The sequence below is a fragment of the Podarcis liolepis genome, assembly GCF_965112155.1.
Source record: "Podarcis liolepis genome assembly, chromosome: 4".
Taxonomy (NCBI): domain Eukaryota; kingdom Metazoa; phylum Chordata; class Lepidosauria; order Squamata; family Lacertidae; genus Podarcis; species Podarcis liolepis.
Genome location: NC_139558.1, coordinates 97,874,962 through 97,887,888, shown reverse-complemented (window position 1 = coordinate 97,887,888; position 12,927 = coordinate 97,874,962). Strand labels below are relative to the sequence as shown.

At 45.5% G+C, this 12,927-nt stretch overlaps 1 protein-coding gene across 1 annotated transcript in view; it reads left to right on the top strand.

Moving 5' to 3' along the window:
• UVRAG (UV radiation resistance associated) overlaps nt 1-12,927 on the top strand; it is an 87,758-nt gene that overhangs the window by 50,331 nt on the left and 24,500 nt on the right. The window contains exons 11-12 of the mRNA XM_083499614.1: nt 286-346; nt 3,114-3,279. Of these exons, the coding sequence (XP_083355740.1) occupies nt 286-346; nt 3,114-3,279 (227 nt within the window). The remainder of the gene's footprint in view (nt 1-285; nt 347-3,113; nt 3,280-12,927) is intronic.

The following is a 12,927-nucleotide window of genomic DNA, read 5'->3' as shown; positions in this document are numbered from 1 at the left end:
ATACCTTTAGGCCAGGAGCGTGTTTATGGGGCCATTGATATAAGTAATGAAGGCAGCAAGCAAAGCGCAGAGCGGTGCAGGCTGCTGTCAAATCAGGAATGCTAAAGTGAAACGTGGCTTTTGATTTCTTCTGACTAGCTTTCCCACTAAACGTTCATGGCACATATTCGAAGACCTGCCTGCTTCCATTACATGCTCAGATTTTGATACTGTTGTTTACAATTCGGGTTTTTTATTCTCGCACGGGCAGCCTTCCAACCTCACTTTCTGCTATTAAATCCACAGAATGATCAAAAGGATTATTTTATTTGTGGAGTCAAGTTGCCCAATTCTGAAGACTTTCAAGGTAATTGGCTATTTACCTGCTTGCTTTTATACCTAATTGCCCTGTGCAGGCACGCCAGCAGAAAAACCCAGACAGCAAATTTCAGTTGGGGTGGGGGTGGGGGATTCCATTGTTTAAATAGTGACTCACTTTGATTTCTTGCAGTAGTTTGCCCATTTTTGCAAGCCCATCATTGTTGCTACTTGGCAGCATTTCTTACTAGCCCAGATTTCCATATGAACCTTCATTACATTGCAAAAGAAAGAATAGTAGTGATTTTCCTCCTAAAACGTCTCTCCCTTGTCACATAGAAGTCATTTTTCTTTTCCACAGTATGGATTGAGCATCAGTTTAGATCAGGGGTCTGCAAACTTTTTCAGCAGGCGGCCAGACTATATTTTGGAAGGAAAAAAATGAACAGATTCCTATGCCGCACAAATAACCCAGAGATGCATTTTAAATAAAAGCACACATTCTACTCCTGTAAAAACACGCTGGTTCCTGGACCGCCCACGGGCCGGATTGAGAAGGTGATTGGGCTGGATCCGGCCCCCGGGCCTTAGTTTGCCTTCCCAAGGTTTAGATGATTGAATTCTGAGTTAGCAGTGTGTCAAAGATCTTCTAAACTATCGTGTGACGTGGCTCTTTTCTGACCTTAATAAAGGTTAAATGCTAATATGCACCCAGATGTAGCTGTCTAAATGGGATATCTTATGCACCAATTTAAAATCTTCGTAAATAAATACTATTCCTTGCTCTATTACAGTCCTGTCCAACGGCTCCCCTTGTGTCAAGAACTTTTTAACAGCCCATTTTTTAGGTTGTCACAGTTTGCTAGTGCCCGTGAAGTGATTACAGTTCTCAGCAAACTTGTCACATAGAATTAGGTGAGCTGCCCCCACGGCATAGCTGAAAATTGAATGTGGTGAAACGAAATTGGCAGGTTGCATTGAAAGAGTGCCTTTCCTCTGATTTCCTGGAAGTTAACGCCAGACAGGTTGTGGAAATTTAAATTCAGGCAGGAGAAGATGGGGTTAATTCGTGACACCGAAATAGTTTGCTGTAATGAAATACATGTTTTCCCCTTCCCCGTTTTATATAAAGGGAGCAATCTCTCCACCCCACCCCCCTGAGTTTGGATATCTTGTCTCCGCTTACCAAAAGCTTGGCATGAGTTCATGGAAGCCGGGTGTGACTGATTCTCAGAAAGCCTAAAAAAATGGGAAAGCAGAATATTTTTTTCTTTTTTAAAACCAAATGCATGGGAGATGAGAACATCTGTAAGCCAGGATAGTTAGCTCATGTGCCCTAATGGGAAGGACTGGGAGAGGAGGAGATATTCTCTCAGGAAAGGTGGATTCTGAAGTGTGGGCTGAAGGAGGTAGTCTCCCCTCTCCCCCAGAGGAGTTTGGATGTATGGGTTAAGGTGAGAGTGAGGGCTTCGAGCTGGTGGAGAAGAATCGCTTAGACTGGAAGTGGGGGAAACTTCCACTTGGTGACAGATGCGGCCTAGGACCCACGTACCTACGGAACTGCCTCTCCTGGTATGCCCCGCGGAGGACTTTAAGGTCCACAAATGACAACACTTTGGAGGTCCCGAGCCGCAAGGTGGTTAGAGTGGTCTCAACTAGGGCCAGGGCCTTTTCAGTACTGGCCCCGACTTGGTGGAACGCTCTGTCACAAGAGACTAGAGCCCTGCGGGACTTGACATCTTTCCGCAGGGCCTGCAAGACAGAGCTGCTCCGCCTGGCCTTTGGTTTGGATTCAGTCTGACCCTTATATGTTTCCCTCCCCTTACGGTTTTGATCTATGGGCTACTTTTAAAATGGGGCTGCATTTTAAATTGTATTTTAATCCTGTATTTTAAATTGGGTCCCCCCCCTTATGTTTTTACTGTAATTTTACTGGTGTTAGCCACCCTGAGGCCGGCTCTGGCCGGGGAGGGCGGGGTATAAATAAATTATTATTATTATTATTATTATTATTATTATTATTATTATTAGATGTGTCGGAAAATATGGTATCAGAAGAGGTTGGCTGTGATCATCCTTGGCAAGAGGTGGCTAGGAGGGTCCGGGAAACAACACAACCCTCCATAGGGCTGACCCCTCTGTAATGGGAATTGGGGTTGCTTGTGCGTAAACTGCAAACTGCTCCAAGCTAGTCGTATAGCTAAACCTTTCCCTGGTTTGACAGCCCTTACAACGCGACTGTCTTAGTCACTGGCAGAATCCGTGAGTGGGCGTCTCCTAAACTTCCTCCAACATAGAAATTCTTTGACGCCCAGTCTCCTCCTAGATTCTCTGCGCGGAAGCCTTCTGCGCAGCGTGGGCGTGCCAAGCGGAGGTCCTGTGCTCTCTCCGCTGATTTCACTGGAAGAGTCTCGGAGCCTCCCCTCCGCAGTACTCTCAGCCTCCCCTTTCTCCCTGGTGTCCCCTGGATTTCCTTCCCCAGCGGAAGCTCTCTCTCTCTCCTTACTAGTTCCCTCCCCTGCATCATTGGAGCGTCTTACCTCTCCTCTTGCCTCTGATGGCAGTTCCCTGACACCCTCCATAGAATCATTGAATTGGAAGGAATCCCCAAGGATCATCCAGTCTGGCCCCATGTCTATCAGCTCATTTCCCCCCCTGCAGTGTTAATTTGCTGTGCCCCAGTTAAAAAAACCCACAACAGAGTCGAAGAGCTTTGTGCAGTAAGAAATAGCCAGCTCAAAGCATGGCAATGAGCCCCCGTTTGGACCTCAATAGAGTGAAGTGACTCTGAACTGTGTGCTTGCTCTCCTTTACAGCAAAGGATGATGGCAGCAATGCTGTCGCTTTGGGCTACACTGCTCATCTGGTCTCCATGATTTCCTTCTTCCTGCAAGTGCCACTCAGGTATCCAATAATTCACAAGGGCTCCAGGTCTGCAATCAAAGATAATATTAACGATAAACTGACCGAGAAAGAGAGAGAGTAAGTGTATTTTATTTTTGTTTTGTTTTTCGTGGTGGGGGCTGTCAGATCTTGGTCAGAGTAACTTATTTTTCACACACGACCCGATGCACTTCATAAAATTCTTCCGAAATTGTGGCTGACACCTTGCTTTGTTCTCTGGTGAGATGTTGGGACCAAATAAGAGCTGGCTGTTTCAAACAGTGTTTCCTCTTCAACATTTGAGCCACTTAGAGCGCATGCAAGGAACCTCTAAGCTGGCTTTCTCCAGCGTGCTCAAGTGTGAAGAATGTTTCTGTTGTCCTTGGGCTGGACAGATTCTGGGTTCCGTTCCATTCCCAATGCTCTCATGAGGACACAACATGATAGTCCCAGGTATGCTGCCAAGGGATTCTCAGAGGAAGAACAGGGTTACAAATGTGATATTAACTATTTGCCAAACAGGTGGCGCTGTGGTCTAAACCACTGAGCCTCTTGGGCTTGCTGATCAGAAGGCTGGTGGTTCGAATCCCCGCGATGGAGTGAGCTCCCATTTCTCGGTCCCAGCTCCTGCCAACCTAGTAGTTCGAAAGCACGTCAAAAATGCAAGTAGATAAATAGGTACTGCTCCAGCGGGAAGGTAAATGGAGTTTCCATGTGCTGCTCTGGTTTCGCCAGAAGCAGCTTAGTCATGCTGGCCACATGACCCAGAAAAACTGTCTGCGGACAAATGCCAGCTCCCTCGACCTGTAAAGCAAGTTGAGTGCCGCAACCCCAGAGTCGTCAGTGACTGGACTTAACTGTCAGGGGTCCTTTAAACAGCCTTTTAAAATCTATTGAACACAAATAATGAATCAATAAAATTGTTTATTATATTACGTTATGTTTATTATATAATCATATAATTGAATGCAATTGCAGTCTCTAAAATACTTTAAAACCCATGTTTAAAATGGCCAGATTGTGTGTGGACCCGAGGTTCAACCTATTTTCTGCCTTTTGGAATGTTTGCAAACATTCAAACTGCTCTAGAGTGAGCTTTCTGCAGGAGAGCGTAAGATCAGAGGTTGTGTGTGCTGTCGAGAAAGGATATGAAGGCACAGGGTGGAGGGTGCAGATGATTTTAGAAAAAGTCACTTCCAATAACCTTTCTAGAAAGGTTTCAGTCACTTCTACTTGTGTTTCATAAATCACTGATGCAGGACTATAAAGAGCAAAAGTGTTTTTAGTGTGCTTTTAGCAAAATGCTTCATTTTCATAAAATAGCACGCACCACCACCAGGCTGATTTGCAGGATTGCCTCACCCTTCGTTAAAGTGCTTTGTGTACTGTTGAGCAGAGCAAGTATCATTTTGCTGCTTATTGGCAGTCATGCTAAATATTTTTTCCCTTAGAATTGTTGGATTTCCCCTTTAACCACATATTTATAGTGAAGGCTAAAGTCAAGCGTGTGAGCCAAGGCAAGGTCATTCTTTCCTCACAACTTACACCCCGTTCACTGGGATCACCCGCCTTCCTCTAGCCTCCAATGGACTGGAGGTGCATCAGAGAAAACAAATACACGCCACAGAAGAAGGCAAAATTCCTAGGGTTACCAGTCAACTTTCCTGGTGGGAAACACCTTAATAGGGTGATAAGGGATGTGGGTGGCGCTGTGGTCTAAACCACTGAGCCTCTTGGGCTTGCTGATCAGAAGGTCGGCGGTTCAAATCCCTACAAGGGGGTGAACTCCTGTTGCTCTGTCCCAGCTCCTGCCAACCTAGCAGTTCAAAAGCACACCAGTGCAAGTAGATAAATAGGTACTGCTGTGATGGGAAGGTAAACGGCGTTTCCGTGCGCTCTAACTTCTGTCACAGTGTTCTGTTGCGCCAGAATCGGTTTAGTCCTGCTGGCCACATGACCCGGAAAGCTATCTGTGGACAAACGCCGGCTCCCTTGGCCTGAAAGCAAGATAAGCGCCGCAACCCCATAGTCGCCTTTGACTGAACTTAACCATCCAGCGGTCCTTTACCTTTACCTTTTAATAGGGTAATCCTGGAGTTTGGGAGAAATGCATGCACTGAGTTTTCCAAGAGGGAATCTTTAGAGTGAGGAGGCACTGCTCTATGCTAGTCTTGTTTTAAGATAGAGTAGCCCTCCTGATGTTTTTGGACTGAAACTCCCATCATCCGTGACCATTGACCTTGAAGGCTGAGTCTGATGGGAGTTGGAGTTCAACAAGATCTGGAGGGCATCACATTGACTATCCCTGTTTTAAGAGTCTAAGAGCCTTTCTGGTTCAGACCGAAGGCCTACCCTGACCAGACCCCGTATCCCAGAGTGATTAACCATATGTCTCACTAGGGTAGATCTTGATGGCCTGAAACGAGTGGAGAAATGCAATGCACTTGATGTGGAAAAGTTGCTACCTGCCCTGTTAAATGTTACTAACCCGAGTTCTTAGCTGAGCAGCATACTGTGATGACTAAGGTAAAGGTAAAGGACCCCTGAGAGCCAGTGTGGTGTAGTGGTTAAGAGCGGTAGTCACGTAATCTGGGTAACCGGGTTCGCGTCTCCGCTCCTCCACATGCAGCTGCTGGGTGACCTTGGGCCAGTCACACTTCTGTGAAGTCTCTCAGCCTCACTCACCTCACAGAGTGTTTGTTGTGGGGGAGGAAGGGAAAGGAGAATGTTAGCCGCTTTGAGACTCCTGAAGGGGAGTGAAAGGCGGGATATCAAATCCAAACTCTTCTCTTCTCTTCTTCTTCTGACCATTAAGTCCAGTCGTGGCCGACTCTGGGGTTGCGGCGCTCATCTCGCTCTATAGGCCAAGGGAACCGGCGTACAGCTTCCGGGTCATGTGGCCAGCATGACTAAGCTGCTTCTGGCGAGCCAGAGCAGTGCACGGAAACGCCATTTACCTTCCCCCCAGAGCGTACCTATTTATCTACTTGCACTTTGACATGCTTTCGAACTGCTAGGTTGGCAGGAGCTGGGACTGAACAACGGGAGCTCACCCGGTCGCGGGGAATCGAACCGCCAACCTTACGATCGGCAAGCCCTAGGCTCTGTGGTTTAGACCACTGCGCCACCCCGGACACCTTGTGTTTATCTCGAGCCCAGCCCATGTTGCAGCATGATGTTACTGCCCCGTGGAAAGTTGGGAATAAAAATGGCATCAAAATAATCGATAAGGTTCATCAGATGCTTGTCTTGAGTACCATCCACACATGGCAGCAGAATGTCATAGTGTGACTAGCAAGCTTGGTGTGGGTCAGGTTTGGTGGGCAAAGGCTGAACAGTGCCTTGGCCAGCGTGGTTAAAAACATACCTTCCAGACTCTCCCAGGTTCTGGCTATAGCTGTCCCTTATTTGCCGGGAAACTCCCTTATCCCAGAGCCATTTCCCGCTGCTGTCCCTTATTGATGATGTCCCTTAAATTTCCCGGGTTTCATGCTCGCCCGGCTCGGGAGGGAAGCAGCGGCTCGGGGTCCTCTGCCGCGAGAGAGCGAGAGAGAGTCCGCACGAGCTGCCGCGTCTCCGCTCTCCCTTTTCCCCCTTGGGTGCGTCGTGAGGAGACAGGTGGCGGCGGGTGGGCAGGCAGCTCCTCTCTTGCGAGACTTCCACAGCGCTGCCAGGGGAAGCCGGAGGCGGTGGCTGAGGAGGCGGCCTGAGGGAGGAGGAAGAGGAGGGGATGGGGAGGGTCACAGAAGGGTGACGCTTCAGCGGCCGTGGCTCCCTCTCCGCAGCTCCCTCTCTCTCAGGTGGGGAAGGGCTGATGGAACTCCTGGCGTCAGGACGACGACAGCCCCGATGTGCTGCTTAGTATACCCACCAACCAGTACAGCATCTTAATGTAGTGATTTCCCCCTCTGCATCCCTTTCATAACTCTATTTTTATAAATCATTTGTCCATCCATAGTTCAAATTTTTACTGCAAGTTTTCTGTCAATCCTTCTAATGTATGTAACTCTTTACAATAGCTTTTCAAATAAATTATAAACTTTCCCCATTCTTTATTAAAGAGGTCCTCTTCCTGGTTTCTAATTCTGCCTGTAAGCTTTGCCATCTGGACGTCGTTCATCAGTTTTGTCTGCCACTCTTCTTGGGTCAGAGTTGTAGACCCTTAGGATCATCTAGTCCAACCCCCTGCAAAACACAGTCAGTCGCAGTCAAAGCAGCCTGGCTCCATCAGTGCCGGATTTATGTATAAGCTAAGCCAAAATCCCTTATTTTGGCTCCTGATCCCTTATTTTTGAGGCTGCTGGTCCCTTATTTCAAATTTGTAAGTTGACAGCTATGGTTCTGGCCAAGAGCAGCCAGAGGGCAGCTTGGTGGCTGTCTTTAAAGCAGAATGTTTGGGCTGAAAGCTCTGATGGCACTTTAGCAAGGCTGGGCCATAAAGCTAGTGAGAGACTATACTGGGGGTCTGTTGCTTGCAAATCTCCGTAACTTCTAGAGATGAAATATGGTATGAATTATTGTGTGCTACTGGTTGCTGTACAGCCCTCTCAGATCATATGCAGAAGTTTAAGATTCCTTAATGGGCAATTCATGATAAAGTTAGCTGCAAGCCTGGCTTCCATTTTTATATTGCATGTCTGTTGATATAATATTACAAGGCTAATTTCTTTCATAAATTTCTCAGCCTCTCCATGTTCATAGCCCACTATGTGCCTCGGGGGGGGGGGAGGGGGGAGTCATTTTCATCAAGTACTTTACACATATATATATTTGCTATATTTCCTTGTTAACGGCCCCTCATAAACTCTAGGAAATTTATTTAAGACTATACCCCTGCTGCTAGTTGATTGGGCGTCTTTTCTACAGCTAATTTTTTGTCTCTGCTTGTCTACAACCTACTTTGTTTTTGTACTGGCTAAACAATAAAAAAAACTAGTTAGAAGGGAAATTTGGTGCATATGCACAATGTTGGCATTGGATTAAAATGGGGGTAGCTGAACTTTGACTCTCCAGATGTTCCCATTGCCTCTGACCATTGGTCATGCTGGTGCAGGCTGATGGGGTTTGGATTCCAGCAACATCTTGTTGGTTGGCCAGGAGAAAAAAATGGTATCATGAAAGGAGAATTCCCTGGATGTCAAGATCCAGGTTTGGGGCAATGACTCTTAGGTGAGAGAACCCACAGAGATGTAAAATCACAAAATCTGCAGCAAAGTAAAGTGGAAATATAGGCTGTTAGGCTTTTAAAATACAGTGGTGCCCCGCAAGACGAATGCCTCGCAAGACAGAAAACTCGCTAGACGAAAGAGTTTTCCGTTTTGGAGGTGCTTCGCAAAACGAATTTCCTATGGGCTTGCTTCGCAAGATGACAATGTCTTGCGAGTTCCTGCTGGTTATTTTTCCTCCTTCCCTTTTTCTAAGCCGCTAAGCCGCTTATCAGCTGATCCGATCAGCAGATAAGCCGCTAAAAGCCGCTAATAGCGCTAATCCGTCAATGGGCTTGCTTCGCAAGACGAAAAAACCACTAGACGAAGAGAATCACAGAACGGATTCTTTCCGTCTTGCGAGGCACCACTGTATGTGCTTCAGAGTTCCAATTAAAGTTTCCCTCTTCCCCTAGTATAGAAAAAGACCACCCGTTTGGTAAGTTAAAAACTGGTTTACTTGTAAACTCTTCAAAGGTCAGGTTCATGTGCTTTTCCATGCGTCAGTCAGAAAACACAGTAAAACTTGGCTTAGTTATAATGCTGAAAGTTCCTAAATTATTGGTATAGGAACACAAGGACGGCTTATAAGAGCCATGTGGTCTGAGCTGCACTAACCAGCTCAAAACCTCTTCACTTGCTGAGCTTCTCAGATAGGCAGAGGTACAACAATAGGCTTGATTATCATCCCCTCATGGTGATGAAGAGTGACCTAGCTATGCTTGGTAAGGACAGCTTACTCTGTGTTATTAACCCCTTCATGCATTAATTAGACTTAAGCATGTTGGTTATATGAGGCTGGCTATCCCACATATCTGTAAGACTACAAGTTAGTCTCCTGCAGGATTCAATGGCATAAGCAAGGGATTGCAAAAGATCCTCTCTCCGCAGCAGAATCTGCATTGTTGGTTGTAGTACTCTGTTCTCTTGGGACGCAAGAGGATAATATGGCTCTGAAGGCACAAGATGGCATTGTGAATCTCTAGGGGATGCTTCCTTTACAGAACATGTGTCACAGCCAATTCACTTCCCAGTCTGAGGAGGTCTCTGCCACTCTGGCCTCCAAACTGAGTGGTGTCCAGTGGCTATCCAGTCCATCAGATTTATTTTCCAACCCAAAGAGTGAGGAGTTGTCCATCCTCAGTTATGATGCAAAACATCTCATCTAAGCTGCCAGGAATAATCAGATGTCAAATAGATTGCCCAGGGGCAGTATTATAGTGGACTAACATGTACCGTATTGGCCCTAATATAAGATGTACCTGCAAATAAGCCATACCTTTAAAATTCAAGGGGGGGGGGAAAGAAAATACCCGAATATAAGCCACTCCCTTAAAATTCTGTCGGCATTCACACCCGTAAATGTAGAAGAAAATCCTATAGCGATATCGTCAAAGCCAATTTTTGTAAGGTTGCGAATTTAAGCCGCACTTTAACTTTTCATGGTCGGAATTTGGAAAAAGTGTGGCTTATATTCAGGCCAGTACAGTAATATGTGGGATAAAGTAGTAGATAGGTAGCCGTGTTGGTCTGCCATAGTCAAAATAAAAAAAAAATTTTCTTCCAGTAGCACCTTAAAGACCAACTAAGTTAGTTCTTGGTATGAGCTTTCGTGTGCTCATACCTGAAGAAGTGTGCATGCACACGAAAGCTCATACCAAGAACTAACTTAGTTGGTCTTTAAGGTGCTACTGGAAGAAAAAAATTTTTTTATGTGGGATAAATACATTTGAGTCACTTAAAATTCTCCTTGTTCTATTTTCAGACTTCATAAAGCCTTTCCTAGTGTCAGAGGTGGGTGTGCATTGTGGTGATTCTTCATTCTTTTCTAGTGTTTCTCAGCCTGGGACTGAACTTTTTCTTCTGTGAGGATCTCTGTCCATATCTTCTAGTCTCACGTTGTTTCATCTGTGTGCAGAGGCAAATCTTAGCTTGACTATTCCTGCCTTCTGTATCTGTCACCCATATAGCACTTATTTCACAAGACTCCTCTCTGGTTTGCTTCGTACATTACATTTTTTTTTGAACCAATTTTTATTTCCATGTTTGGAAAGACAGTGTGCGGCGCCATGATCGGCATCTAGGAACAGATGCATGTGTTGGTTTAGGTGAGTGAACACGCATGTGTCCGACTTCCTTTCCAACTGTTACAGAAATTACCGGGGGGGGCACATCTTTAAAGTTAAATATTACAAATATTATGCCTGAATGTATCCTTTCAACTTGACAGCTCAGGGAAGTTACCTAGCTTAAAAAATAATATAAAATCATCTCCTTTCCCAGTTTCCTCCATTCCAAAGCTATTTTCCCCTTGAAAAAGGACTCCAGGAAGTTCCCAGAGGTGACAATTGCTGGGCTCATTGTTAGCCAAAGGAAGCCAAATCTCATCACCTGACTCGCCTCAGGCTCCAGACATGCAAAGGAACTTCTATTGTACTTTTGGGTGGTGGGTACTTAAGACATATTTGTCTATGCTAATCTTATACCTGAGTCTTGCCCTGCCATGTCTGCTTATGCTAATCTTGTACCAAGGACTTGTCTGGACATGTTTGCCAAGGTTAACCCCTCCCCTTTTGTGACATGTCAGTGATGTAGCAATGATGCTGTATGAACTGTATTCTGGGATATAGTGGGAAATTTTTAAAAGTCTTTGTCACCCCATCCTCAGGGTTCAAATTTGCTCTTTGAACCTGTTGCGCAATAAACTTTGGTCTACAGCTGTTTGCTCCGGTTGGCTGGAATCCTTCCTTTATTCCACAGGGACCCGCGGGCTCTGCCCAACCAGCTGGGGGACTGAGCAGCCTCACACCTAGATTTTTTCCTTAACACTACCCATTGATCTGATGCATCACGAGAGCACCAGGCCACACATCTCCATAGCAGAAGGGGACTTGCTGATGGAGTTTATTCTGAGTACAAGTAGCTTCAAGTTACTTGAGTCAGCTCTGGAAAAGGTTACGGAAACCTAAGTCTTCTACTTAATATTTTTATTATGTATTAAAATAATAATACACTTTAACTCTGCTATGGTAATGGAAGTATTCTTTCAGTAGTTCTGAAATCTCGGGGGGTGGGGGGGAGCGTGTGTAAAATAATACGCCTCCAGCAGACGATGCTCAAGGGCACATATAATATATCAAACCAAAAATAACGTGACTGTGGCCTACTTAACCCTAGTTTGTAAAATTCTTCCATAATCTAAGCAATCACTCACAGTATCAATACTACTAATCAGGACTTATAGCAATTTTCGAGTGAGACCAAATTTTGTACTTAAGTAGTTTTAACCCTCGTGACCTTTCAGGGATTAGGTATTTCAACTATATCCGGTCTCTTGTAGACTTGAAATGAGCCCAGGCTTTCCCAAGCTGCATGGGTAATTAGATCAATTGGCCGAGGCCCCAGAATTCGACCACTCTAATTGGGATAATTTAAGCGTGTGCTAGTGAGTATTCCTGAACTGTTGGCTTCTCGTTTAGAGTTGAGGGCTGGCTCCCTTTTGCTGCAGGGGTATTAACTAGTGCTGCAGCTTACGAATACTACGACATCTTATGAAGAACAGTTTTAAAATTTAAGTGGTAGGCACTATTTTTAAAGGAAGTCAAAAGGATTGCTTTGGCTTTGCCTTTGCCATTCAAGCTGGCCACCTAGTTGCAGACTGCATGCCTGGGCAATATGCTGATATGTGATTAATGACCCACAACTAAGTTGACTTGTTACAGATAGATGTGGATTGAGCATGTTTTTGGCTGTGGTGCAACAGTTTTGGGGCTAGAGGGCCAGAAAGGAGGCTCCACATCCAGTTTTCAAGCTAGAATTACTTAAAGCAGTGGCTCTAAAACACTCTGTAGTCTAGGGTGAGAATGAACAATCATCCCTCACCGGCGATGAGCTGGAGCTGATGGAAGTCTAGAGGACTACAGGTTGCCCACATTCTAGTCACTGAAGAGTAGCTGCTGAGGCTGGATTTGTCCCACCTGTTTTGTGAGCTAGCTTTGTGGCCTTGGGGAAAGTCACAAGTTTCAGCTCTAGATTTCTATCTGTATAATGGAGACCAAGATACAGATAAATTTTACAGTGGTGCCCCACAAGATGAATGCCTCGCAAGACGGAAAACTCGCTAGACGAAAGAGTTTTCCGTTTTGGAGGTGCTTCGCAAAACGAATCTCCTATGGGCTTGCTTCGCAAGACGAAAATGTCTTGCGAATTCCTGCGGGGTTTTTTTCCTTTCCCCCCCTTTTCCTAAGCCGCTAAGCTGCTTATCAGCTGATCCGATAAACAGATAAGCCGCTAAAAGCCGCTAATATCGCTAATCCGCTAATCCGTCAATGGGCTTGCTTCGCAAGACGAAAAAACCGCTAGACGAAGAGAATCACAGAACGGATTCTTTTCGTCTTGCGAGGCACCACTGTACAAATGCAGAATTACTAAATAATGACTTGGTACTGTTTGGTGCAGTGAAGTTCATGTGTATGTGTCTGTCACTTGCAGAATGGCAACCAAGGTCTTTGTGTACTTTAAAGCAGGCTATATATAATTGCTT